Consider the following 27,022-nt stretch of genomic DNA (forward strand, 5'->3'; position numbering starts at 1 on the left):
GTTGCTGGCCAGGCAGGATTTGGCAAGGATACCAGGGAGGAGATCACCTGAAGGCAGCCCAGCTGCCCACCTTTGGCTATCTGAGGGCCCAGACACGGCCCAGAGCCTGTCGGACACCTTGCCACCACTGAGGACGAGCAGCCAGGGCTGGCAGAGGCTTCTCCACAGAGGACCAAACCCCCAGTGGGACTAGCCACAAAGACCCTCAGCCCTGCCAAGTCTCCCTCTGCCCTGGCACAAAGTGGCAGCATTTGAACCCAGCACCAAGCTGAAGGCCCTAAGGGAAAGAGCCCTGCCTGGAGAAGAAAGAGTCGGCCCCACGCTCAGTGCTTCAGCTGAGGGCATGGGAAATTGGGAGTCTCTGACACAACACTCCGTCCAGCCTTGGGCACGTCACTTAGCCTCGCTCACTGCACAGAGGGGCACCACGAGGACAAGGCTCCTGGTGCACACTTCAGCAACGGGGCAGGGCCCCAAAACCAGAGTCAGCTCTGAGGAAGATCAGGCTCAGGCTGCTGCCTGCAGCAAAATCTGCATGCACACACCCCTGCCTTCGCCCTGCTCACATCAGCCAGGATGGTTTTCCCACAGCTGCAGGCAATCTCTCAGCAAGGCCAGCACCAGGGCCCTTCCACCGACACAGCTCCAGTCCAGCACTGATAAATCGCTTCCTGCTGCTGGAACGGTCACTGAAAATTGGGAAGCAAGACAGAGCGCGAAGAAAAGCCAGAGCAGTGTTTGCATCCGGCAACTGTACGTGCACAGGGGCTGAAGGTCCCGGTGAGGAAACGGAGGAATTAGACTGAAATGACCCTGCTGGAGGTGGGACAGCAGAGAAGAAGCTGGGTTTTTTCCCATTCTGCCTCATGGCAGGACACCAAATGCTGCTATGACAGCTTCAGCCTGGAGGAATCCACCTCGGGAAGCTCAGCCTGATGCGGGAGTGGTGGGAAGGGGGTTTGGCACCAACAAACCCCAGCTTCCTCTTGTGGGTCCCACGGCCTCTTCCAGAAGAGATGCAACAAGGACACTCCTCATGTCCCGTCCATCTGCGCTACTGTGCCCAGATGCCACAGTGATGGATACCCTGCCGTGAGCTACAGCTGGGTGCCACATGGAGAACAGAGTGTGCATACAGGGGTCTTGGCCATCCAGAGACACAGCTCTTTGCAGACTTAAGGCTCCCAGTCGTGACCAAGTGGTTAGATCCCACAGGAAGAATAAAGCAGGGCTCAGTTTATTCTTGGTGACAGTTTGGCCCTCAATACACAGGTTTTGGCCCCATCCCAGTGATCTTATTCTGCGGTAGAAGAAAATAAACTAAGCACCCGCCCCTAGGCTAACCTCAAGCTCTCTCCTCTCTTGGTTTCTATTTTGCAACCAGTTTGCCCAAAAAACGTCCTTGTGGGCTCCTGCCCAGCTTCCAAACCCACCAGCCCCTTGCCCACGCAGCCCCACAAGCAGGTGCTGGCCCAGCCATGGCCCGGCACCAGTAACTCCAGTTACCCCAGGGAAATAACACAGGGGCTCGGACTGGGCCCTGGCGGCTCCTCTCCCACACCCTGCGTGCAGAGAGCACGCGCCAAGCCGCTCTGCCCAGCAGCGGGGCGTCCCGGGCGCTGCTCCAGCTCTGCGCGGTTAAATACAGAGGTGCCCGGGGCGGAAAGGCTGTCGGCCAGCTCGCTGAGACAGCCACCCGGGCAGAGGAAGGGCGGCTGCCCACGCGAGATGGGGACATGTCAGCCAAGGACAGCAGAGCGGTGAATGCCTCTGGACTGTGGCTGGGAAATGGGGGGAGCAGGGAGGGTTGAGCCGATCCCATAACAGGGGACACGGCGAGTCCCAGCACGGCTCAGACCACTGGGATGTCTTCTCCAGGGCAGGCAAAGGACCAAGAGCCTCAGGGAAGGAAGGGCAGGGAGGAGATGCGACTCCTCCTATTCCTGCACAAGGCAAAGCCTTGTTAGAAGACACTGCCAAGGGTGGGTTTTGGATGACAACCATCTCTCCCATCCCCCTGAGGAAAGATTTGAGGTCTATCACTTGCCCATGAGCTAGAAGGGCCAATGGAGCCCTGTTAGGTGGCACAAGACAGCAGTGTGGACGGCCACAGCTGTCTTGGTCTCCCCAGCAGACACCACCTTTATGCATGGACAGTCTTGGGTGCCGTGGATGCTCTTGGGTACTCAGCTCCCACTTACTGCCACAAAACCCCTCTCATGCTTCCCTCACCCAAGCTCAGCATCCTCCTGCCATGCCCTGCTCAGCCTCCTCGCACTCTTCCAGCCCTGCAGAGACACTGCAGACACCAGGCCTTTCATCAACCCTTTTCTACACCCCTTACAGCCACACTTCACCCTTTGGGAGGGCGAAGCAGCACCAAGGCCCCTGCTCACGGCTCCCACGTACACTCCCACCTCTCTGGGGTTCACAGGCGTAGTTTTGCTATCGCCTGTTTCCACTCCCTCCAGGGCTGGTCCTGCTCCCAGTCAGCCCATTTCCTCACCCCAGTTCTCCCAAGTTCAGCACTTATCAGCAAACCAAACGCCGTCTCTGTCTGGCCGGGGCTCAGCTCCCCCCGTGCAGCCAGACAGCCGCAAACAGGCTCAGCTTCCAAACATTTATGGCCTGACGATAACAAGAGGCGCACAGGAGGGTCATAAAAGCTGGGAGCGATCTAAGAGATCCAAAGCAAGGATTTCAGCCCATAAACTAAGCCAGGAGGAAGCCAAGTCTCCACCTCATGCATCTCCTTCTCCCTGCAAATGGCATGCCTTGCAATGCCAAGGGGGAGCTAGAAGACTGGGGTACAGCCGTCCTTCATCTTCCATCCTCACTGACCCTAAACCACCAGATCCCAGTACTAGCAGCTAAGCCATCATCCAAGCATCAGTATTTACAAGCAAGATTGCATGGCTGGTGGAAATCCGGCCATCTCCAGAACTGATACTAAGACCTGGGGTCGCAGAAAATTGTCATCCCATTAATGAGGTTACAACTATTAATGGCTCAGATTCTGGGTTAGACCCTCTTGCAGGGCCAGAATTATGGTCATGAGAAGAAATAAAAATATTTCTGCACTGGGTGCACCAGTTCAAAACAAGGCTAAACTTTGCACATTTGCTTTTAACCCCCTACCGGCTCCCCCATTGCTCACAGTCCTAAAATGAAGCATGTCCCAAATTCTCTTTCTTCACAGATAAAAAGCCCCTCTGCAGGTCTGAGACCTGCTGCACAACAGGACAGCTGATGGGACACCGACATGGGTGATTGGTACCCCAACCACCAGCAAGAACAGGGCTCTTCCCTCCACCCCAGCCCCCACTTTGTTTCCTGGGACAGTCAGGTTGAATTCAGGAGGCAGATGTGGCCAGATGCAGTGCTGCAGCAGACCCAGCCAGATGTGATATGGCTCAGGCAGGCGTGACAAAAGGCCAGGCCAAGCCAATGCCAGGGGACTCAATGCAGAGAAGTGACACTGTGCCAGCATGGGGCCTTGCCTCGCTCCACCCTGGCCTTGGCCAGGGCATGAACCTCTCAGAGCCACCGGCAAAAAGCAGAAGTAGAAAGCAGAAGCCACTTCCGCAGAGAATAGCTTCCTGCCTTGCATCACACTGCTCTGCCACAGCAGCATCAGGTAAACACCAGGAGGGATCTGGATCCAGAGGGACAAATGCTCCAAATTCCCCACGGGACACTGCAATCTCACAGGGAGGGAGCAGGGATACTGCAGGGATGGGCGGTGGGATAAAACCCCATGCAATGCCCTAACTCCGCTCCTGCCCCTAACTCATGCCATGTAAAACAAAGTGAGCTCACATCATGCAAACCGAGTGAGCGCCCTGGCTGTCAGACTAGACCAGAGCTTCTCTTTATCCACCAGGATCCCAACAGATCCCTTCCCCAAAGCCTCAGAGGTCTCAGGGAGCAGGCCACTGAGCACAGGGGCAGGAACAGGCGCCAGGCACTGGGAGGGCTGTTCCAGCTCTCAGGCAGCTGTCTGTTCCCCTCCCTGGTTATTCTGGTGAGCGTGCTTCTGTTTCGGATCTGGTTTCCAAAAGCGAGCCTACCTTGTGATCGCTTCCTGCCTCAGCTGCGCTCCAAGCTAAACGAGTTTTGCAGCAGGGCTGCTGGCAGGAGGAGGAGATGGGTGCACTCTCCTCTCCTGCCTTTCCTCCCTCTGATCTGCAGGCAAGGGCCAAGGTCCTGGCACGAGGGGACAGCCAGGCTGGATGAGTGTCACAGCACATCTGAGGAGGGACGATGCTGCTGGCACCAGCAGGTACCTCTGAGCCGAGCCAGGAAAGGAGATCAGAAAGGGAAGAGCGAAGCTGTGCAACAAGATGGCCCTTAGCCCTGCTAATGCCAGAGCTCCGCACTGGCAAGTGCACAGCATGACATCAGTCAGGGCTGCCGGGCCTTCTCCAGAGGCAACCTGCTTTGGATGGGCCGATGCACCAAGAAGGGACTACCAGAAGAGTAACAGAGAGCTTCCCATGCCACGCTGGCCTCTCAGATCCCCTCAACGTCAGCAGGAGCAGAATCAGGCCAGCCTGATATCTCCAAAGACCCCGTAGGGTCAGTCCTGTCAACGAGATGACTCCCCAGCTAGCAGCCCTGTGGCACTAGTTGCTCACCCGGCGCACGAGCAGCACAGAGCCCCTGCCCATCCTGCTGAGCCTTTGTACCCACCACCTTCTCCATCCTCAAACCACCTAACACCATTTTCCTCCATACTGGTTCCTGCATGACAGCACTGCCCTGGCCTCCAGTCATTACCCAGGATCTGGGAGGGTGTTGTCAGTAATTAGGAACAGACCGACCACCACATCTTTATGTTTTTTGACACAGGTAAGGCAGGGAGATGGAAGAAATAGCAGTCAGTGCTTGAATAAACTTGACAGCACAATACCACACAAGAGATGTGGCACAGAGGAACCAAGGAGCTGATGCAAAGCCTGTGGCCAAGGCTGTTTCTTGCATGACATCCAGCTATATCCAACACACTGAGACTGCCCTCCGAGGGAAACGCCCCTAAAGAAATTCATCATCCAGATTCCTGGCCCAAAGGAAAAGCCACAAGCCCAAGTCTCGGTGGCCACACGTGGTCTGTCCTCACATGGGAGATGGGCACCATGTCAGCCCCACTGTGCCCATGGTCACTCCAAACTGAGCCAGCCAGGAGGAGGTCAGGGACTTCCCTACAGAGCAATGGACAGGCAGGGGAGCGGGGTGGCTTCTGGGGCAAGGCAGTTCAACCAAGGGATGGGACAGCAACCCTGATAGCTGATAGCGTATAAAGTAAAGGCTGGAATACAGTTGGCAGGGGGGACAAAGGTGGGACAAGCTCTTTACACAGGACACGATGACTCCAAAAAGCTGCAGAGCAGGAAAGAGCTGGTGAGGGTCAGGGGGAGAGGTGGTTGTCGGCAGTGGAAAAAAGTGAGCATTTCAGCCCTATCTCGGCACAGCGGAGTGCTACGTTGGCTCCAGCTATCAGGAAGCCACACCAGGCTGTTACTTCCCCTGCAAGGCAGAAGAGCCAGGGCAGGGCCCGAACAGACAGCCAGGATAATATTGATTCAGCCAGCAGCCGTGCTGGGATGCCCAGCATGCCAAAACCCAGCTCCCAGCAGCTGAGCCAGCCCCATGTCCCTTCCCTAATCCCTGGGCAAGGCCAGCTCTCCCACGCCCTAAAACAACCCTCACCCTAGTGTTGGATGAAGCAGCAGGAACAGGAAGGGAAACCCAATCCCCTTCCCCATCGCACTGCCTGCAAAGGCAGCCCCAGCCCCGTCACTTACTGGTTTCTCTCCAGCACCAAGATGAGCTCTCTGCCCTCAGCCATCACGGCCACTTTCCCACGGGCAGGCGCTGGCACCTAAAGAGGAAGCAAAGGAGGGACAAAGTTAGAAAAGAAAGAGCCCAGGCAACTGTTAGGCAGCTACTTGTCACTACCAGTGCTTATCCATATTATTGTAGGACATGTGCCCTACTGGCAACAACCAAAGCAACACGCACGAGTTTCGAGCACAACCCCTGTTTGGGAAAGCGGGAGCTGCTTTTCTGATTGCAAAATCATGATGCTGGGACCAGGCCTGGCCTCAGGCGCTGGGTCAAATGGCCTGGGGACACTACGAACAAACATGCGCAAGGGCGGAGGGCTCAGCATAAGCGGGGAGACAGGGGACCGGGAGCATCCCAGCCCTCCAGGCATCCCCTGCTGCTCTGCACAGGAACATCCCTGCGCTGGAGGCCAGTGGCCAAGACAACTTCACAGGCTCGAGCTGCAGCAGCAGTGGGTCTTGGCAGCCTGAGCTGAGTGCTGCCACCCCCCGCCACCCCGGGGTCCTTCCTCACCTCCCCATTACCAAGCAAAGCCCTAGAGAAACCCGGTAAAAAGCCCAGTCCTCCTCCTGGGGCCCTGCAGTGTCTCTGCACAGCTCTGCAATCAGATATTGGTTTCCTTCCCCTCTTCACAGCCCCAGATCTGGGCACTTTCTCAAGCCTAGCCATCAGCATAAATTCTCACCTCCCAGCAGCTCAGTCTCCCTTGATTCGAGCTGTCTGTAGACCACTGGGTCCAGGCACCCTGTGCTGTTCTCACGGGACACTATCTCCTTTGCCCATCCCTGTCCCCAGCATCTTCCTCTGCTGCCCAGTTCAGGTCACATCTCTCAGCCCTTCATGTGTGCATCTGCTCCATCTACTCCATCCCATGCTGTAAACTCAAGGAAGGAGGGAAATAAACCTTCCTGCTTAATTTACTGTGAGTTTCCACACCAGCAGGAAATAGAAGAAAGCACCTGCCAAGCAGCCAGGATTCACTGTGCAAGGATGTGGGTGAGAAAGCAAATCCCCAGGGAAGTGCAACACCTCTCCCCAAGGGAGAGCATATCCAAAAGCCAGACAACCATATCAACCAAAACAACCTGCTTTATGGTAACATCAGCAGAGATCAGGACCCTGCTGTGCTCACTGGAAGCGGTCCCTGCCCAAAGATGTTTGGGGTGATTGGATTATCTCCTCCCTGATGGGTGGGCAGCACAGACCCAAGTTCAGGAAGACGTAACAGTTCGGTTTCTACGCGCCTTTCAGCACAGGGTCTGGTCAGGTAACACTGAACCACGGCCAGGTTGGCTCCGCGGCCAGCGCTCTGTCCCTCCAGCCATCTCCAAGCCATCAGGCAGCTGTCGGCAGGATGAGCCCGAGCACCTCCGCATGTGCCGGCCAGGAGCTGTGCCCTCCCACGGGGTGACTACATGACTTGTCATACCAGGGCTATGGAAAGATATAGCAACCGCCCCAGCTCCCGGGCACCGGATAAACGCACCGTTAAAAATACCGTCGGGCAGCAAGAGGAAATAATTGACTCAGCTTCCCCAGGATGCTGGAGGTTTTACTCACTCCCTCACTTTGGAAGGAGGGAAATGGGAATCAATTCCCTCGCTGCATGCACCAATTCACACCAGTATAGCTTGTTTGCACATAATGGGATGTACTGGGGCACCTGATGCCCAGAATAGCTGCCCTCTTCGGATGTCCCCTGCATCACCTCCCCAGTTCCACTACTGGGGATGCTAAAAGCATCACTAGCCTTCACCCAGTGCCTTACCAACACTCAGTCTTAATGCTCTGGTGTCTTCATCCAGTCCATTTTTTGTGTAAAAGCAAACCCCCAAACCTGCCATCACATACCACAGCTGCAGCTTCAGCTGAACAGTGCACACACGCTTCCCTGCACAGCCCAGGGCAGCAGCACCCACACGTGCGCGTGCTTTCACATCCATCCCCTGCCTCGCAATTCCCATGCTGCCAGGCCATTCCCCCCTTGAAATAAAAGAGCTGCCCAGGTGCTCAAACCACCCCACACCATGGATGTCCCGTAACACTGGCCTAAAACGACAGCAACGGCAGCTGCCTGCTAGCTCAGGGCAAGGTTTCCCTGGGGCTTTCCAGCAACCACACAATCAGCTACTCCTGCAAGCAGCAGAGATGCTGGAGCACCGCAGGCTGGGATGCTGCATGAGGGACCCTGTCCCCAGGACCGCAGCATGGCTCAGCACCACGGCACAGCACGGCTCAGCACCACGAGTGCTGTGCACCCGAGCAAGCACCACTGACGAGTCCTCTTCCCACTCCTCCAGCACTGCACGAGTCTCCCCGTATCTCCCTCTATCTTCTCGTCTCCGTCTCTGTTTATGGCCCTGCCTGCGGGACTGGCTCTGTTTATGTCTCGCCCTCTCAACGTCAGTCCCTCCCCATACGTGACGGTGGAGCCTTTCCCTTAAGCTAAGTAAACAAGGCCAAGGCAGACTGGAGCACACACTCGCCCAGCTCCAATTTCCCAGCGTGACGGCTGTTATTGCAGCGCCTCCGAACGCAGGGGAGCCCGGCAGGCTGCCAGCGCTCAGGCCTCCACACCGGAGCGTGTCCCGGCTGGCCCTGGAAGCCACCGTCAGCAGCCGTGGTGCCCCCCACCCTCATGGCTGGTGGGTGCCCAAGGAAGGAGGATGCAAGCTGGCAACACGACCAAGCATTTTCCCAGCTCCAAAGGGGAGAAAAAGGGAGAGGAAGGAGCCATCTCCAGGGCCTCGCCACACTCTGGCCTCAGCCAGTCTTGGTAGTGCAACTTCACTGCAGAGCGGGTCACTAGGAATGCAACAGGGTGGTGGTGAAGCCAGGTTATTCCCAGTCTGGGCTAAGCTGGAGTCCAAATTCCCTAGTTTTCCCCTCTCATTCCTCCTGGAGACTGACAGCAAAGCATCGCTCCTCACCAGCATCCTGGTGAGCACAGACATCCACCGCTCCTCCAGCTCAGCCACCAAAGCCGAGGCTTGGGGTAGCCCATGCTCCTGGGCAAGGCACAAAGGTGACGCCAGAAGCTCTCAGAGCCACAAAGTGACCTCCAGGCCAGCAGCTCCGAGGCTGCTCTCCTGGAAACCATCACTCTTAAGGGAAGGCATTGCAGTAGTAGAAGGCATTTTGGCATGCAGGGCAACCAGGCACCGCTCCTGTGTCCTGGGACACGCATTTCTGCGGATCTCCTGCCTCCCACATCCCTGGCAGCCACCCCAAAGTGACCTACCATGACGGAGGCACCCTGTTAAGCTGCTCAAATCAGCCATGGGGATGCTTTTGGCCCCAAGCAGAGGTACGGACCCAGAGCCAAGGGTCCCTGCCTCGCATGGAGAGCTGGCCAGCAGTCAGCTCTCAGCACCCCGTTTGCCCAAAGACAGCGAGGCGCCAGCCGCCCCAGCCCACAGCAGCGTGGGGACGCAGTGGTGGAGTCGGGCTGGCCAAGGCCCCCCTCCCCCTCAAACACCATCTTTCCAGCTCCAAAAAAGGAGACCAGACACGGCGTTAAAAAAAAAAGCAAATAAAGCCGAGTCCGAGGCCCTGCGAATTCCCAGCGAACCCCTTAGTCATGGCCAAGGCACGGCCGCCTGGCTCCCCAGCCCCAGCTCTCGGCGAGGGGCCCTGCGTGATATATGGAGGAGGAAGCCAGGGCAGAGGGCTCCTCTCCTTCGGCGATGGTGGGAACGGGCTGTATTTTTAGAACATGATCTTATACAAACATCGCTGCCTGGCCAAACATGGTCTGTACATTTTTCTTGCAATTTCCCTTCTTCCTCCCCATCCCTCCCTTACTTCAAGCTGTTTCTCCCTGTCTCTGATCTTCTTAACACCCTCTCCCTGCCGCCCATCTCCTCCTCCCTCCCTCACCCCCAAGTCGCTGCTGATTCCTTCCTCCCAGGCGCTGGGCAGCTTTAAATTCCCCAGCAATTACACCCTGCTTTGACTTAAGGGCCTTACTGGCAAAATGCTCTTTTCCAGCTGCTGTCTTAAAGGGACATGTGCGCGCACAGGGTTACTACTACTGTCAGATGCTCTCGTCTCTCATTGCACACCCCGTGCAGCCACTGAGATTTTCAAAGGCTGGAAAACAAATGGGTGCTAAGGGCATCTGCATTCAGCCCCACGGAGGTGATGCATCATAAACTCCCCCACCCCGTGCCTCAGTTTCCCCCGTTGCCAAAGGAGAGGCGCATGCAGCCCACAGGAAGGCACCGGGGACTGATGTACTCTTATGGCCCTCAGATTCGGTGGGATTTCTCCTACTATAGAAAGATTTGGAAAGGATGGGGGGAGCAGCATGCTAGCTGGACTCTTCTGGGGAGGAGAGGGCCCTTTAAAATCCAGCTGCCCCAGATGTTCGCAAGCCCAGGGGACCCACAGAGCCCCCTTGGCTGGGGAGCCAGCTGGATCCCTTCAGCGGGTCCCTGCAGAGCTGCTCTGAGCTGAGCACGGCTCTGCATCACCCTGCTCACAATAGCTGAGCATGTTCCTGGGATGGGCTGAAACCAGCTCAGGCCCTGGAGGAATAAAGAGCAGCAAAGCGGGGAGAGAGAGGAGGAGTGAGTGGGCACCACTTATTCCAGGCAAGCACAGGGTACCTAGCACGTGGCTTTCACAGGGCAGGAGTCAAACCTCCCAGCTCTAAGGCCAGTGGCAGGGCGTTGGGTGCCCTAGAGCTGCTGGGCAAGGCCTCGTGCACCAAGCACGGGCACGGCTTGGCCCGTAGGAACTGCTGCCAGCCGCCGCTGGGGCTCTAGCATCTTCTTCCCCCCACCAAACACCACCAGCTCCTTTTATCAACCAAGGGGAGAGGGATGCACAGGACCCTGCCATGGGCTGCAGGAAGCACCTTCCCTCACCGCGGGCTGGAAGCAAACGTGGTGAGCCCTCTCCAGGGCGTCCCTGCAAGCCAGTCCCACCAGACCGGAGCACGAGCTCTCCAGGGAGGGACAAAGTACGCACAGGGCTCCCACTTGGGTCCAGGCAGCTCAGCCAAAGCAACGGGGCTGCGAAGAGCAGCTGGGATGAATCTGCCCTGGCCTGGGCCCAGCCCACGAGGAGCCCAGAAGACCCACTGGGCAGAGCTCAAGTCTATTTTTCTTTTTCAGTCTGCTGATCAGAAAAACCACAAGAGCTGTTTGTAGAAGAGCTGAGGCCAAAGGGTTTGCGTTCCTCTTTGAGAGGAAAAATGATCTTTGTTTCTCCACAGCTCCCAGCCATCTTCCTCGACCAGACTCCCTCCTCCACCATTGCTGGAAAGCTCGTGCTGTCTAGCATGAGACCAGCTTGCCTGAGAGACCTGGCTAAGGAAACACTAAACTGCTTGCGAAATCAATAGTTGAGACAAGATCCAGAAGCCACACTAAAGTCACAGCCCAACCATCTGCCTGGGCAGGTCACAAAAGCCCCAATTTCCAAAGCAAGCGCAAGTAAGTCTGAATACAGGAAGGAAGAAAGGAAGACTGGTTCCCATCCCACCAGCAGGGATCAAAGTTTACCAGGAAACACTCTGCAGAAAATATCTTGATGGGTTTTGCAGCTCAGTTCCTGGCTGGAGCATCACAGCTGAGCAAGATCTTCCCTGAGCTCAGACTTGAGAGGCAAAGTTAAGATTTCAAGAGCTCTGACGTTAGGTAGCAGTGCACGGAGACCAACTTGCTTTGAAATGACTTGCTGCCTTGGGCCAGCCTGGAGCTGCTCATCACAGGCCACATCTCCTCTTTGTTAGACTTGCTGGGACAGGGACAGTCTCGCATGTGGGAAGTCCATTGGGGGTCCCGTGGTTATTTGGGTCCCATATGGGTCTGGCAGTGCTTCTAATAACTGGTAAATAAGGGTCTGACAGAGGCACTGTTCTTTGCAGGGGCCATGAAGGCTTCTGCCCATTGCACTCAACAGCTCAGACCACAGAACTCAACAAAAGCCTCAAGTGCAGCCTGGACGCCATGTCCTCCCCCTTTCTTACTCCAGCGACTTTCAGAGAGTAATGACTTTCCCTGAGGCCTCCTTCCCACCACCACCACGGTATAATGATGACTCTCCACCCCCTTTTACAGAGGGGGGAACTAAGGCACAGGACTGCACCTCACCAGCACCTCACTTTGCTGGTGCCTAAGGAAAAAAATCAAGATTAAGCCTTGCTCCAGTGTGTTACTTCCCAAGATGGACATCAGGGTGGGTTTAGCCATCTCTCACTCCATCTTCCATTGGTTTTGCCACCAGACCAAGTAAGAGATGCATCTGATCCCTAAGCACCATGGCCAAGCAAACAGGGCTGCAGAAGCACCTAACAGAGGTGCGTGCCCTCCGAAGAGCAATTCAGATCCACGATCCCATGGATAAGCCTTTGTCTTGCTCCAGCTGCTCACTGGAAAAGCAACTAAGGAGCTGGGCTGCCCTAACATGGGAATCCAGGTTCAGGAGATAAAGGCAGGATTTCAGTTGTTTCAAAGCAAATGCAGCTCAATAATTCCACCGTGGCTTGATCTGCCCTGCAGTATATCGAAGAGGAAAAAGGGCTTCCCTGCAGGAAACAGATTGCAGAAGCACACGTCCCAGGCAGGGAGAGCAAAGCCACCCACGCACCTGCTGCTGGGCAGGGGCCTCCAAAAAATACAGAGCATCTTTCTCCACCCTTCCTCCTTCTGCCATGCCAGGACCAGGGCGGTGACCCCAGCAGCGGCTTTGCCAGGTCCCCCCACTACCAGAAGGCAGGACAGGGAGGTCTGTGCTCGGCTACAGGAGGCAACGCTGAGCAAGCGGGGCTACCCCGCACCCAGCTCGTGGGCTGCAGAAAGCACTGCAAACCTTGGAAATTTCTTCCAGGGTTTAGAGAAACCCCCTGTTAAACAGGGGTTTTACTTTCACTCAAAATCTGCATCCCCAGTAACCACGTCTCATTCCTCATCATGAGAAGGCAGTAAAAATCCTGTCCCTCTTGGGCCATGCTTCCCCCAGTCCCACGCAGAAGCAGCACTTCCCAGCGACGGTCCCCACTGCGGGGCCAGAAGAGGCTCTACACACCACAGCCCTGCTGAGACCAGCAGGGAAGCCCAAGCACTCGCTGACTGAGGGCACAGCAGCTCGATTCCTTCCCAACCGGGACTCACAACATGCTCAGGCTGGTGGAGCTGCCACGACCCACCCCCAGGCTCACAGCCCCACGATGAGGGACCCAAACCAGCTGATGGGGTGATTCAGAGACCTGCGAAGCAGCTGAAGGACAGGCAGGAAGACCTTTGGACACCCTGACCTATACAGGCAGGAGGATCAAGGCAGCAAGAAGCCGCGTTTCGGAAAAAGCAATTATGAAGAAAAAGAAGTAAGGCCAAGCCTAGCAAACACCTGAGCCAAACACAGGGGGCACAGAGCAGCATGATGGGCTGTACTGCCAGCCATCCAGGGGTGCTGCAATCCCTGGATAAATCCCCTTCGGATGAGGGACAGGAGACTCAAATGCCTCTGGATTTGATACCGATAAAATTCACTGGATGCTGGTCTGGTGTCAGAGGAAGCAGAACTGCTGGAGAGGGTTCAATTAAGTGCTGAAAGAATGACTCCAGGATTGAGAAATGCGCCCTGAAGTTGTGCTTGCGTTCACATGAGAAATAACACAGTGGCAAGGCTAGCACTGCTGGCATCTCCATTAGCCGATCACAACAACCTCCCCTGGCTCCAGGCCACTCCCTGCAGGGTCCCAGGAGCAGGCCCAACAGCCAGCCTTGGCTTGGCAGAGCGAGATGTGGCCCAGGCCAGGATGCAGGGCATGACCGATCCTTGGACCTCAACAATCCTGGAAAGGCCTATGGGTCAGCTCTGGCACAAGCTGCCTGCCCCATTCCCAATATCTTCCATTTCCCCTCCTTTTTCCTCTCCCTCTCCGCACAGCATAGCCCTGTGTTAGTGTCAGCCCTGGTACAAGACCATGTTGGGGGCTTCCCCAACCTCCACGGACCCCCCAGCCATGAGGAGGATCTAGGAACCCCCCAGCCGTACATGGGAAGGACACCTGACTGCTGTCCCCTACCTACGTGACACCGCTCCAGGCCACAGCAGCATCCTGCTCTGAGGATCAGACAACGCCCTGCACAGACTTCACTGGCTGGATGGAAGATGCCTGCTCAGGCCGGAGGCAGAGTTGGCTCCCAGAGCTGCAAGGACAGATCTCAAGTCCAAGGTAAAAAAAAGCAAAAACAAAACCAACTCCAAAATGCTCAAAAAACAACAACAAACAGGGCCATGCTGCTTACCTACACTTACAGAACCCCTCCTGATGACAAGGACCAGCCAGAGCCTCCCTGCCCCTGGGGCCATGCAGCCATAGCACCAGCCTGCAGACACAAGGGAGAAGAGATGTCCCCACTCGAGGAGCGGGCAGGACAGAGCTAACCAGTCCCACCCTCCCCACTGCTGAACAGCAGCTTGGTGGTTGCTCCCCCCTGCTCATCCCTACAGCAACCTTCACTCCATACCCCAAGCGGAGGGAAGGAGTGGGAAGAAGATCCCAGCAGCAGGAGGGCAGGACCCTGTCCCGAGCCAGCAAAGAGGAAGCTGTTTGCAATCAGGGTCCCCACGACCTCCTGCCAGCCATGCTCAGAGCCGTGTAAACCTCATCGGCCTCCCTAGGCCCCACTGCCATGAGTGCTGTGGAGCAGAGGGCGGGAGAGCAGGGAAATCACTTCCATCTGTGCCAGGATCCATCAAGTCTATAGGGAATTCAGACCAAACAATATGAAAGAGAAGGGTGAGGGGAAGATGAGGCAGGGTCCAGGCCTGTCGAGCACCATGCCAGGCCGCACATGATGGGATTACAAGCCACCGTGATCTCCCAGCTCTCTTCCTGCTGGCCTGACCTCTGCTCTGGGTTCCTCTGGGAGGACGACAGCTTTGGCTGGGAGTCTAATCCACCAGGGACCTCTTCGCTGGAAAAGGAGATGTGGTTACAACCCTCAGAAGAGGGCTGCTTCCCAGGACAGGCTAGAAACATCACCAGATGGGCCACCCGGCAGCATCCCACCCTCTGCCACAGCCTGGGTCCACGCTGGAGCTACAGCAGGGGTAAGGAGGAAAAAAAAGAGATTTGTGGCAGGTTGCCTCGTCCTGCAAGGGCAAAGTGAGGCCTCAGAATTAACTAAGCACGTGCTCTGCAGAGACAACAGCTAGGAACAGCCACTGACACCCTCACTTCTTACCAACCATGTGTCACGTCTGTGCCCAAATCTGTCTGCACCAGGCTTGTGGCTCCGGGGCAGGGCCTCCACTGCTGGATGCAGCCCAAATGCTGAACAGAAACCCTGGCACATCACTCCTCTCCCCCTGGACTCAGGCGCCTATTTCCCAGCACATGCTGAAGACCGGCTGAGCCTGAACAACTCACTACCCCTCCTCATGCCCCCAGTTCTCCGCAAGCGACTCCTGGAACAGGAAACACAGGATGGAGGAGTCACAGGGCTGTTGCCACGCTGAGCCCAGCATCGTTTCACACTTTCAAGCAGCAGATGTTGTTTCCTTACAAACCCTTTGACGTCCAAGCCACAGAGGGACTGACCCACACATCCAACAGCCTAGGAAGATGCCCCACCTTGGGGTACACACAGGGACAGCTTATCAAGGTAGGATCCCCAAGGACGTACCAGCTCTGGGCACAGTCTAGCTGTACTTGCAGCTTCTAGCTTTCATGCCAGCTCTGGTAAGGTCAGGACACACTTGCCTGCACAGGAGATGTGTCCCAGTTCATGGCCAAAGAGGAAGATGCTGTATTAGAAACCAAAAGTCTTGGCCACAAATTCCCTTCACACTCAGATATATAATCTGCTCACACCATGCTTCTCTCACTTCTCAGCCTTTTCCTCTCTCCATGTTGATGTTTCCCCCAACAACAGGACACAAAAATCTGAGGCACCTGTGTGGGGAACCCACCAGAGACGAGGAGCCGTTCATGGCAGGAGTTTCCCACACTGCATCCCCGTGCTTAGCAGAAAGTGCCACGACCTGCCACTTGTAAAGAACCAGAGAAACCCAATTCCAAGCATCCACGCAGCCCACCTGGCTGTGCTCAGGGGCTGAGGAACATCCTTATGTGTTTATGTGGCCAGGTAGGTGCAGGCACTCCCAAAGACAATTTCTCCCCTCTCACAATCTGCCTTTAACAGCCTGACCACCATATCCAGGCCTGCTAAGATAAAGTATCTCTTTTTCCTCCCCATTGCTTCAGGCCATGCACGAGTTTCCACTACTCCCACCCCTGAAAACCAACTGTGCCTGGACACTACAAATGGCAGCATTGTGCACTGGGAAGGCCGGCCAGATGCCTCGCACACGACCTGGGCTGCGCCAGGCCCTGGCAAGCTGGGCTCACGCCAGCCGCGGGAACGCGTGGGCTGAAAGCAATCATGCAGCTGCATTTATTTCGAGGATCTTTGCTGGAGGGGAGAAGGAGACAGGGTGGGGATGAGACAGAATAACTTTACCCTAAAAATAAGCACTCTTCAACATCCGATATCAAGGCAAAAGGCTCAGCACAGATCGAGCAGCTGTAAGCTGCTCTTAGCAAATGCTTCAGGTATCTCTGCAAACAGGGATCGTGCTCTCCCATACCATGCCCTTTGTCTGGTTCCCACAGTCCTTCCCCCACAAAGCCTCCCCTCTCTCCCACCACCAGCAGCACGCACTCTTCCTGGGTTTGACCACCCTTCCTCTCCCCGCCTTCCCCGAGAAACAGGAGCCTCGTTGTTTTGCGCTGTCTGCAGTGAGCTGAGGCAGAACAGATGCCAGGAAATGAACACAGATCTTGCCCACCCACCCCCTTCCCCACTCAAACAGTGGCCGGCGTTTTACCACTGCTGATCATGGGGTTCCTGAGCAACTTGTAAGAAGCCAGGGCCCCTGCACATGTGTACCATATGATTTGGGCTCTCCCAGCACCCACGGCTGCCTGATCCAATTCTGGGCAATGGGATGTTCACGAGGGTATAAATAAACCTCCTGCTGTCCCACATTCCCCATCCCAACTGCCTTCCAGCCTATATATAGGCTGGACCACTCTGATCTGGGCCTGTCATTTACTTGAAATGGAGGGGACAGTTCTGCAGACTGACCACAGGATCCTCAGTGCAATAGGGCTGTTACGGGCAGGGCATGCTGTAGGCTCTTTCCGCTGCTGGAGGGACATGTTTCCCAGCAGCCATCACCAATGAATGGTGCACCAGAGGATTTCCCTGCTTCCCATGCCTTTAACAAAAGGCATTACTCAGCCCCTTAAAGGAGGAATGGCATTGCAAACCCCTCTGCTTTAGATGGGAAATGGAGCTGACTCACCCCTTGGTATCTACTTCTTGGAGCAAGGAGCTGTCACATACAGTCCAATAGCTCTCACCTAGAGACACTCAGACTGTTTTGAAGCTGGTTCTCAGCTCCTGATCCAAAAACATACCACCAAAGGGGCCAAAGGATTATATTAAGCACTGAATCTTTGCAGCAACAAGTCTACTCAGCCTCCAAACAGAAGATTTTCCTGTAGTGATTTGTATCAGTGCTTGTTCTGCTAGAAACCTATTTAATTTGCCTCCAAGACCACCAGAGCCCCTAAGACTCTCCCCAGCTGCTGGGTATAAAGACCAGCTGTTGAGGCCAATGGGCAGCTGCTCAGTGAGTTGACCCCAGAGCTGGGAAAGGTGCCAAATACAGGCAAGGGTCAAAAGCATCTCATAACATGGATTTAGAGATGGTGGGGGCAGAGGGGAGGGTTTGACGACCAGCAGAGCAGCTCTGGGAAGAGACTTTTCCAAGGACACCAGTCTTAAATTCTGCAGCACTTTTCCCTTAGCTAACAGTGTTGGTCTACGTGTCCTGGCCAAACCATTTCCAGGCAGTCTGAAAAATTACCTCCATTTCCCCTCTATAAACCGCCCAGCTGCCTTCCACTTGCTCCCATACACAGACCCTGCAGCTCTTGGCCATACTTTCAACCACCTGATACTTCAGGCCATGTTTAATTAATTTGCTACTGAATACTCTGCCTTCCTCAGCCCTGTTTGAGGCCTGAAGCCACGCTCATTTACCCTCTCCTCCTGCAGATGAGACACGTCAGCCTAGATGCAAATATGACCAACCCTGCTGACAGCTACTGCATTCTGGGTTTTTCTGATTTTCATTCTCACCAGCCTGTTGGAATAAAAATTCTAATGTTTTCCCTTGCCAAACAGCTCTCCCCCCACCCCCCATCTTGTTACCATGTGGGGAAAAAGGAGGGTCACTCTTTGAGCAGTGTGTAACACGTGTCCCCACACGTCCCCTGGCAGTGGCAGTGTGTAACACCCATGAAACCTGTTGTTTCCCTGAAGATTAGTAATAAGGACTAATCTAAAAACCCTCTTGGTGCCACTATCAATGCCACTCTGGGCAGTGGCAGCAGCCCTGGACCTGGCTGCCTGCAACATAAGTAGCTGGTTATTTCTGGAACCATAAAGGCCAGTGAGTTTAAGAGGAGATAAAAAAACAAATGAATAAAAAAACACTCAGGGCCCAGCTCCTGCAAAAACTCAGCACCTCTGAGTTTGAACACTGCTTGCAATGAAGAGCTCCCTGTGCAAGATCTGATCTCCCGCTCTGACTGCTTGGTGCAGGGGCAGGAAGCAACGCTTCCTTTCATCTCTAGGCTCACCTTTTCCTCCAGGCTGACAGCTCGCCTGCTACGCCCTCTGAGCCAGCGTGGGGTGACCAGTTCTCCCTGGGATGGCGGCCCTAGGAAAGAAGAGACCGGGTGAACACATGAAGGAACCAAGGATCTCTCTTTTGAGCCACTGACAGCGAGAGCTCCTCTGCAACCACATCGAGAGAGAAACGGGAGGGACAAAGCTGACATCTCTGGCTGACACCCAGGGCCATCTTTTAGTTGTTATTGTGGGACAGAAACCAGCACTGAACCCAAAACATCTCCCTCTTCCCCATGCCACTGAAGCAGCCCTCTTCCTTGAAGTGTCCCAGGGACACACCACCTCTCTCCCACTCTGCTGGGACCACGCTCAGGCCCAAAATCCATGGCCTAACCCCTCGGCCAACAAAATCTGCACTGAGAGCAGCATCACAGCCCTGAGGAAAGGGGCTGACTGGCTCCATGGGCGACATCTCCCTGGGCCAGGGCAGCTCTAGGGATGAGATGGCAGAGCTCACCCACCAAGACCCCGTTCTGTCTTCACCTCTTCCACCCCATTTGCCAACCAAAGCAGTATTTGCACTGGTAGGGGGTTGTGCTGTGGTTGCTTCCCTTGCTCAAGTCACTGCTAACAACAACACCCCCCCCCCCCCCCCACTGCAGATATTTTGAGAGTTGGATGTTTTTAGCACCTCCATTACTAGGATCTTTTCGTTAGGAGAGAATCTGCTCAAAGGAAGGCTGTGGCTAGGCTCAGTTTAAAGTTAAACTGCTCCACTGAGATGCAGTAACTGATAAACACTTCCAAGCCTGTTACCACCAAACAGGTGGGCCCAGCCTAGCAGAGCTGAGCTGCCAGAGCAAAACATCTCCAGCCACCCTAACCGAACCGTCCTCCACCATCCAAACACACAAACTGTCTCTGTCCAGAGGTTGCAAAGCTTCACACAAAACCACCATGAACTAAGGGGAGAGGTTCAGAAACCAGCACTCGGCTCTGCATCTCACCCGCTCCGCCTCTCCCAGCTTATTTTGAAAGTTTCATGACATCAGATTTAGGCCTTATATCACACAAACAACTTTTTTTTTTCCTTCATGCTTTCACTCCACCGATTCTCATTATTTATGGCATCAGGAAATTTACTTCGATCACACAGAAATCAAGCAGAAACAAGCCATAACCTTCTGCTTGTTTCTAGCCAAAGCTGGACATGAAAATGGAGCAGAGCAGCTAAAATAGCTACAGCACATTACGGGTTTCTCTGAGACATCCCAACTCCCCAGGGCAAAGCAGTACAAGTAATTCCTTGGCTCGATCAGAGACATGCAGACTTTCTAAGATTTTTTTTTTTTCATAAACAATGTGGCTGTATTTGATTGCAGGAGCACAAGCAGCTACTGATGACTTAAGCCTGGAAAACAACAGAAAAAAAACGCTGCTGCTGAAGACACTGTGAAGAGGGGATAAGGTCTAGCAAGAATGTCAAACGATGGGCCACCTTGCCAAACCAAACGTTGTCAGTGAAAGCTTGGATCTAGTAACCTTCCTCAAGAAAGGGCAAAGTTATTTACTAAGGGAGTGGAAAAATAGGGCTTATGGCTTCATAATTTTACGTGCTTGTTTTGATTCCCCATGCAACTATCTGGGGAGATTTGGCTTGAGGAAATATTAAAAGATGAAGTTATTGAAAAAAGATGAAGTTATTGGCTGGAAACTGCAGATTGAGAGTTTAAAATGATCGAGCTATCCAAAGCATGGCTGTGTCTGTCACACAGGGCCCCCAAGGACTCCTTCTGCGATATCGCACGGTGGCATTTAATCAGCTTTCATTATATATAGCATTTAATCAGATTCCACAAATAACTGTAGATAAGGTGATGGCAGGATCCCAGAGTTTCCCTCTCCTCACCTCCTCCAAAAATGTTAATGAGGCCTCCAAGCCCACAGCCAAAAATAATTCTTTTGCTAGCAGGGAAACTGAGGCATCGCTGTGAAGTGACTTGCTTTCAACCGCACAGGGTAAGCAGTGGCAGAGTAGAGATGAGATGCACAGAGAGTTGCCCGGCTCTGGCCATCACGCATTTATCCATTGGGGTTTTCTGCCTTCTCATTACAGAGAAAGGGAAAACGGAACTTTTTTTTTTCCTTAACTTGCTCCTGCGGACCAAGAAGGGCAAATAAAAGCTCTCTCTCCCCACACACAGACCATCCGAGACAGAGGAGATGGCCTTTTGGTCCCATCTGCCGTGGGCTAGATCCAGGGTTTTCAGCTACTTGGGAAAACATCTAAAAAAGCCTTATAGATAGCATGGGGGTTGCTCTCTTTCCTTGCTTACTGCAAAGCCCATCTTTCTCCCACGCTGTCTGGGGAGAAGATGGGATATGAGGGGCAGCATTTCTGCAGGGATTACTGGGCTGGGCTTCAGGCCACATCATAAAAGCCTCTTGGTTATTATATTAAGCTTCTAGCTGTTTTGACTATAGCTTTTGCTGGGAATAGGAGACACTCAGAGCATGAGACAGGGCCTTAAAATCTAAGTCAAATAAACCAAAATGTATTGCAGAGGGGGTTTCCCATCCCTTTCTAATTTTTTACCCGGAAAACGCATACGCTCATTCCCAGAAGGGTCTGGGAATGTTTCATCTGGAACAGCGTTGCTTTTGCATTTCAGACGTTCTTACTGCTCTGCCAAAGCAACACCTAGCATTGCCAGCATTTTACCCGGGCAGCCCCATGTTAGGGGATGTACAAGCCCAAACACAAGCCCCAGAGCGCAGAGACTCCAGCTGAAGCAAGCCGGCAGCTTTTCTGTCTGCTTCTCCTCTCCCTTTTATCCAAACAGAAATTTCTGGCTCCCATCACATTCTCCATTCCTCTCCCAGATACACACCTCACAAGGGTCTCTCAAGCTTAGTGTTGCTGGCAAACTTATTTTCAGCAGCAACAGAGAACCCAGCAAAGCTTAAAAAAAACCCATGCTTAACAGAGAAAAAACAGTCTCAGCTTCTTGGTGGGGTTGCGGAAGAAAGAAGTGATGGAGAACAGAGACCGTAAGCAACTGAACCCAGTCTGGCAAAACCCCACCAGGCTTTCAACAAACTGACATGAACACATGTCCGAATTTGAAGGGCAATAAAAACCTTTGGGGAAAATTGCTTATTTCCTCAATAACAACAACAAAACCAGGTTTTACTCCATCAGCAACAAAAGTCAGTCCTAGTTCTGTTTCAAGGTGCCAAGGTCTGGAGCTGGGACAGCTGTTCGGACCCAAAAAAGACCGGTTCTCCTCCAGCCAGAGTGATTTGCCACGGGATGGAGGACAGGGGTATCTCTGCTGTTCAGAGGGGCCTCCAAAGGGATCCTGTGGGGAGTCAAGGTGGGACCGGAGGGGTAAGGAGCTGTCTCCTCCCTACCTCTCGCAGGGGGAGGTTGGCTGGTCCCAGCACTGTGCTCCCAACCAGACCATATAGAGTCATAGCGCAGAGCCCAGCTGTCCTGCCCCAGGCAGTGCTGAGACAGGGTTTGCTGGACCAGCCGAGAGAGGAGAGTTGGGGGGCACTTTCCCAGCAGGACTACAAGGTCAGGAGGAGGAATCGGAGCCCATACCTGGCCAACTGGTCCATTCAAACCCAGGGATGCCATTCCACGTGCACCCAAAAAGCCATTTCCATTTTCCCCATATAAATCCCGGGGTACCCCAATCTGCACCCCTCTCCCTCCAGCCCCAGCCAAAGCTCGGCTTTACCAATCCCTCCCCTCCATCCCCATGCTCTTACCTCGTGGCCCAGAAGCACCCGCCTGGCTGGGGAAAAGCAGCAGCCCCAGGAGGAAAAAGTGGTCTCCCCAAAGAGCGGTGAAGCACCTCCGGTCACAGGGCTTGCGGGGGGCTCGCCTCGCCATGCCCGCTCTCCCCGGGGCTGTCACTGCCTCTGCTCGCCGCCTTCGGCCCTGCCTTCCCTCTTATGCACTCAGGTCCCCTCCCCTCCGTCCAGCTTCCCCCCGCCACCCCCATTCACTCTCCCCGGCCTGCCCCGCTCGCCGGCAGCCGGAGCCCCTTTTCTCAGGCACCCGGCTGCATCCTGGGCTTGTCGGCAGGGAGGGGGTGGCTGCAGGGAGGGGGACGGCATTGTTCGCATTTATTTATTACTGTGTTTCTTGGCCGAGCTGGGCTGACTAATGAAAACCAGACCGGCGGAGCAGGCTGCTCTCAAGCTCCCCCCGCCGGGACATCCCGCAAGAGCCAAGGCGGCAGCCCCCCGCGCGCATACCCTCCGCGTCCCCAGCGCAGCCCCCTGCCCCTGCGTGCGAGGCCGGACCCCTTCCCCCCGGCCCCAACACACACACACACACCGTTTTTCTTTCACAAAACACTGCCTCGTTTTTCCCCGCAGCCGCTTCCACTTCCCCCTTGCTCCAAGCAAGCAGCCCGTCCAGGAGGAGGTACCGACATGCTACATATTGCACAGTGTGCACAAGGAGGGCAGGGGGGAGGAAGAAAAAGCGGTTAAGTAACTCCATCCACCCCCGTAGCACCCAAAGCTGGGACAAGACAGAGCAGACACCTCCATGATCCTCAGTACATTATTACAGTTATTACTAATAGCATTTCTTTTAACAAGAGAGGGGTGCCAGCATCCAGCTCAGCATGGAGCGAAAGCACACAAAGCTCACAGAAAACATCAGAAAGAGGTGCTGCTTGCTTTCTGTCCAACACACGTACCAACACACACACCATGGTTTTGCTACACTGCTTCAGCCTCCTTCATTTCTCCAGCCAGCTCGAGCCGTTTCGGGGGTCACCAACCTTTCCCCACGGGGTTCAGCCAACGTGACTATTCCCAGGATCGAGGACATTGTTCTTTTCCTTCACTCCTTCCCTCTCCTTACCAAAACCTCAGCACACTTCCAGAAGAAGGCTTTGTTCTGCCCTGCTGCCTTTCAGTCAAAAGCAGCTTCTGGACTGAGCTGGTCATTAGAGATCCCTCAAGCTTGTCTGTCTCTCTCTAATCATGACTGAGTTAAAAATCAGCTTGTGAGTGTAAACAAGCCTCAGAGCCAAAGGGTGTGCAAAAGAGACCAGGTAAGTGAACACCAGCTCCAGGTCAAGCATCAAAGGTGGCATTTTAGATAGACTCCTAAGAATTCAAATTATTAGCAATCCTAATAATAATAGCGATCGGCCCTAGTAATTAATGCTTTTCAAAACTTTTTACTCTCAAGACACACTTTTACTGTCTCCCCCACCTGAAATGGGGGCAAATTGTAAGATGCACTGCTAAGAAAAGTGCTCTAGGAGTCTCCGGGCTCATCCGCCCCAGGTGACATACTTCAGGAGATGGGGACAGGGAACACTTCTGAGGCTTCCCAGTGCAAAGGGCAAGTCCAGATAGTGCAGCCCTGGCAGCAGCTCTGTCAGAGATTGTCCGGCAGTTTAATAGGTTTTAAAGTCCTGTTCAGTAGGTGGTCTCTGAGGTCTGCGCGGAGGCTTTGAAGCAACCTGGCTGTGTCTTCCAGGCCTGTTCAAAGCACAGCACCATGCTGACGCTGCTGCTGGTCTGGTTCTAAGTCAGCTCATTCAGTGCGAGCACAGCATTTCATCACAGCACAGCTCCGTCTCCCCACGCAATCTCAGCAGCTTGCTTCACCCCTGCCCAGACATCCCCCTACCCGTACACTGTCTACAAGTCTTCCCTAGCTCAGCAGGGCTTTAGGAGCCCCAATTAACAGATAATCAAGTGGCCTTGAGATGCAGCATTTTTTAGGTGGTTAAGTACCATTTAGCAATGCCCCGTTTTCACCACAAACATCTTTCTCCCTTCTGAGGCTGAGCTCTATAAAGCACTAAGAAGGACTCACTGAAGCTGGAAGATCCCCTGCTAAAACTCACCAAGGAGGGGTTGTGCAGTTCCCATGCTCTCCACAAGAGGACAGGAGGGACAGCAAACACTCTGCAAAAAAACAAAGTCACTCTAAAGGATAAACCTGTGTGTCACGGAGACTGCTCAGAAACAGAGGGCATTATCATCCCATCTCAAATCCAGACAGCTCAATGGAAGTTCAATAGAACAGTCATAAATCAGCAGCCTGGCATACAGCTAGGAGAGATTCAAACAAATGACATAGCTTCCAGCCATCAGAAAAACATAATCAGCAGTGTCCAGAGTGACAAGGCTCTGTAGAGCTGCAGAGCGCTGTGAATACCCTTCTAACCTTCTAAGAAAGGGCAATTTGTGGTCAGGAATGACACGGAGGGGTGAGCCAGGGGTAGGATGGAGTAGGGATCATAAGCCGGAGGGAAACCTTTTTGCAGTTTGATAGTCAGCAGCTGACAGACTCCAAAAATCTTCCCACACCAGTTCTTTAACTCACATGCTTCCAAGAGGCAACCATTTCCAAAGCATCTTGCTGTTAATGCATTTGCCCACTGCATCACCCCAACAGATGTGCCTTCACCATTACCACACACACAAGTGTCATTTTCTGCTCATTCCTCCACTTTCTCAACCAGCACTAACTACTGGTTGCACTTCTTAGTTATCCTGTTTAAGTGCTTGGAGCAAGCCTGGGTTTGGTAAAAGCGCCTAAAATTAGTGCAGACTCAGGACCAAGTTAACGCAGGCTATCACTGCTTCCCGCCGTCACAGGGAAACTGAGAGTAGTTGTAGGCCATGGAGAGGTACATGGCACTACATGCAGCTTGGGACCGCAACAGCTGGTGATTATCCAGAACAGCTTATAAAAGGCCTTCTTGTGAAAAGCAACAGGCGTCCTTATGCCTGCCTACGGCCTTAATCACTTGATATCCCTGCTGACAAAATCCTACGGAAGCTATGGCATTGAATGCAGTCTGCAGCTGGATCACACAGCCAGGCAGCTGTGGCACAGATCAGGGGTTTCTGCATCTCTACCTAAACCACGACGAGCACGTGTGAGGCAGGGGTGGGGGGATCATTCAGCTATGGAACTGAGAAAGAAGGAGCCCCTTGTATCTTCTATCCACCTCAGTATGCTCTGGCCTGTCCTCCCCAACACTCGCCCTTCCCTGTGTTCTTCCTACTCATGAAGGAGGCAACCGGAATATCTGAACCTCACAAGCACAGGTTGTGAACTCGGTACGATCCTGGGCACCCACCCTTTGGATCTTCCACCACTGATTTGTCTTGGCCTGTTATAGCTCATTCTACAAGGGATAAGGACAGCTGTAGTGCAGTAAAAGGGCTCACCATTTATAAAATTTTCTGCCTTGATATATAGGCCAACAAACGGTCTCCCTACACCCAATTTCACAAAATCATCCATGAAAAAGACTATTCAATCTGCACACAATACCACAGAAATTCAGGTCCTCATGCACAGGCCTTCAGGATCCCAGGAAGCATACGTGGTGTGTTATGACCTCCAGATCCGATCAGCAAGTCTCAGAAAGTCTAAGACACTTACCCGTCTCCAGAGGAAGGCCAAGGCCTGGCTAGCTCTGTGGATGACTCAAAGAGACTTGGCCACGACTAGCAACAAGCCCCCTATGGCATAGCGATTCATGAGACACACCAAATTGAATTCAGGTAGAGGAGCCAACATAGCTATGGGAAAACGAGAAGAAAAGAAGTCTGAAGCTTTTGTCACCCTACTTCTGATAAGGCTAGAAAGTGACAGGGTTGCAGTACTGTCTTTTAGAGCATATGAATACAATTAGACTGTATTAAAAAACTCTATTAATGTTCTTATAACTGTCCTCATCACCATGGAATCTGAGTGCCTTCCAGAAACGTATTAATCAACATGGTTTTCATTTGTCATGTGGAGGTCATTCACCCTCCCACAGGGTCTAATTTGGCCTGGAGAATTCAGTTTATCTGCTGATGTAGGGAGAAAAATATTAATAAACGTTTGACTTTCAAACCTTACTTGTGTGAAAGAATCATGCCTTCTTCATTTACAGTGCTTCAGCTCAGTTTGTTGGTCAAGCCTGCAATAAGCATGTCTAATGATTAAGTTACAGCTTAAGCTTTATGGAAGTATAGCTCCCCAGCTGGTGAAACAATAAATGCAATGCAAAGAAACATTACAATAAGCAATATATTAAAGTCATCTTTTCAGGATTAAAGTTTCATATGGACTAATGAACAACCAACCAGGAAGCACCATTCCTTCTTCATTAGGTTCTCATTTCAGAACAGGAAGTGAATTTTAAACCAAGATGCTTTTACAGATGGGCAAAAGTGATTTGCTTACCTCATTTAGCATTGGGCAAATCTTTCTTCAGTTTCCACTGCTTCAAAGGCATTCAGCTGCATTCCCCTATAGGCTATCACACAACATCTAACAAAAAATGAGCACATAAGGGGACAGAGCACAGAAATCTTTCTGGGAAGCAATCCTCCAAGGGTCAACCACTCTGAAACAGGCCATATCTAGAAAGATCTACAGTAACACGACTGTATTCTGTGGGGAACAAAGTTCCTTTCCCAAGGAAATCACACACTTCAACTTTCCTTTTACATCATTCTTA

The 27,022-nt window shown here is 53.5% G+C and overlaps 1 protein-coding gene across 2 annotated transcripts in view; it reads right to left on the bottom strand.

Moving 5' to 3' along the window:
• Positions 1-24,440, bottom strand: part of ADAM33 (ADAM metallopeptidase domain 33) — a 47,162-nt gene extending 22,722 nt beyond the window's left edge. The window contains exons 1-3 of one of the 2 annotated variants that reach the window (XM_064511648.1): positions 24,401-24,440; positions 18,521-18,600; positions 5,805-5,881 (exon numbers count right to left, since the gene is read on the bottom strand). In XM_064511648.1, the coding sequence (XP_064367718.1) occupies positions 5,805-5,881; positions 18,521-18,600; positions 24,401-24,425 (182 nt within the window). In that variant the 5' untranslated portion in view covers positions 24,426-24,440. Of the gene's footprint in view, positions 1-5,804; positions 5,882-18,520; positions 18,601-22,289; positions 22,648-24,400 lie in introns of those variants that run through there. The other variant, XM_026121812.2, reaches the window with a different exon arrangement.
• Positions 24,441-27,022: the final 2,582 nt, after the last annotated feature.

Source organism: Dromaius novaehollandiae, chromosome 4, assembly GCF_036370855.1.
Source record: "Dromaius novaehollandiae isolate bDroNov1 chromosome 4, bDroNov1.hap1, whole genome shotgun sequence".
In the NCBI taxonomy this organism is placed as follows: Eukaryota; Metazoa; Chordata; class Aves; order Casuariiformes; family Dromaiidae; genus Dromaius; species Dromaius novaehollandiae.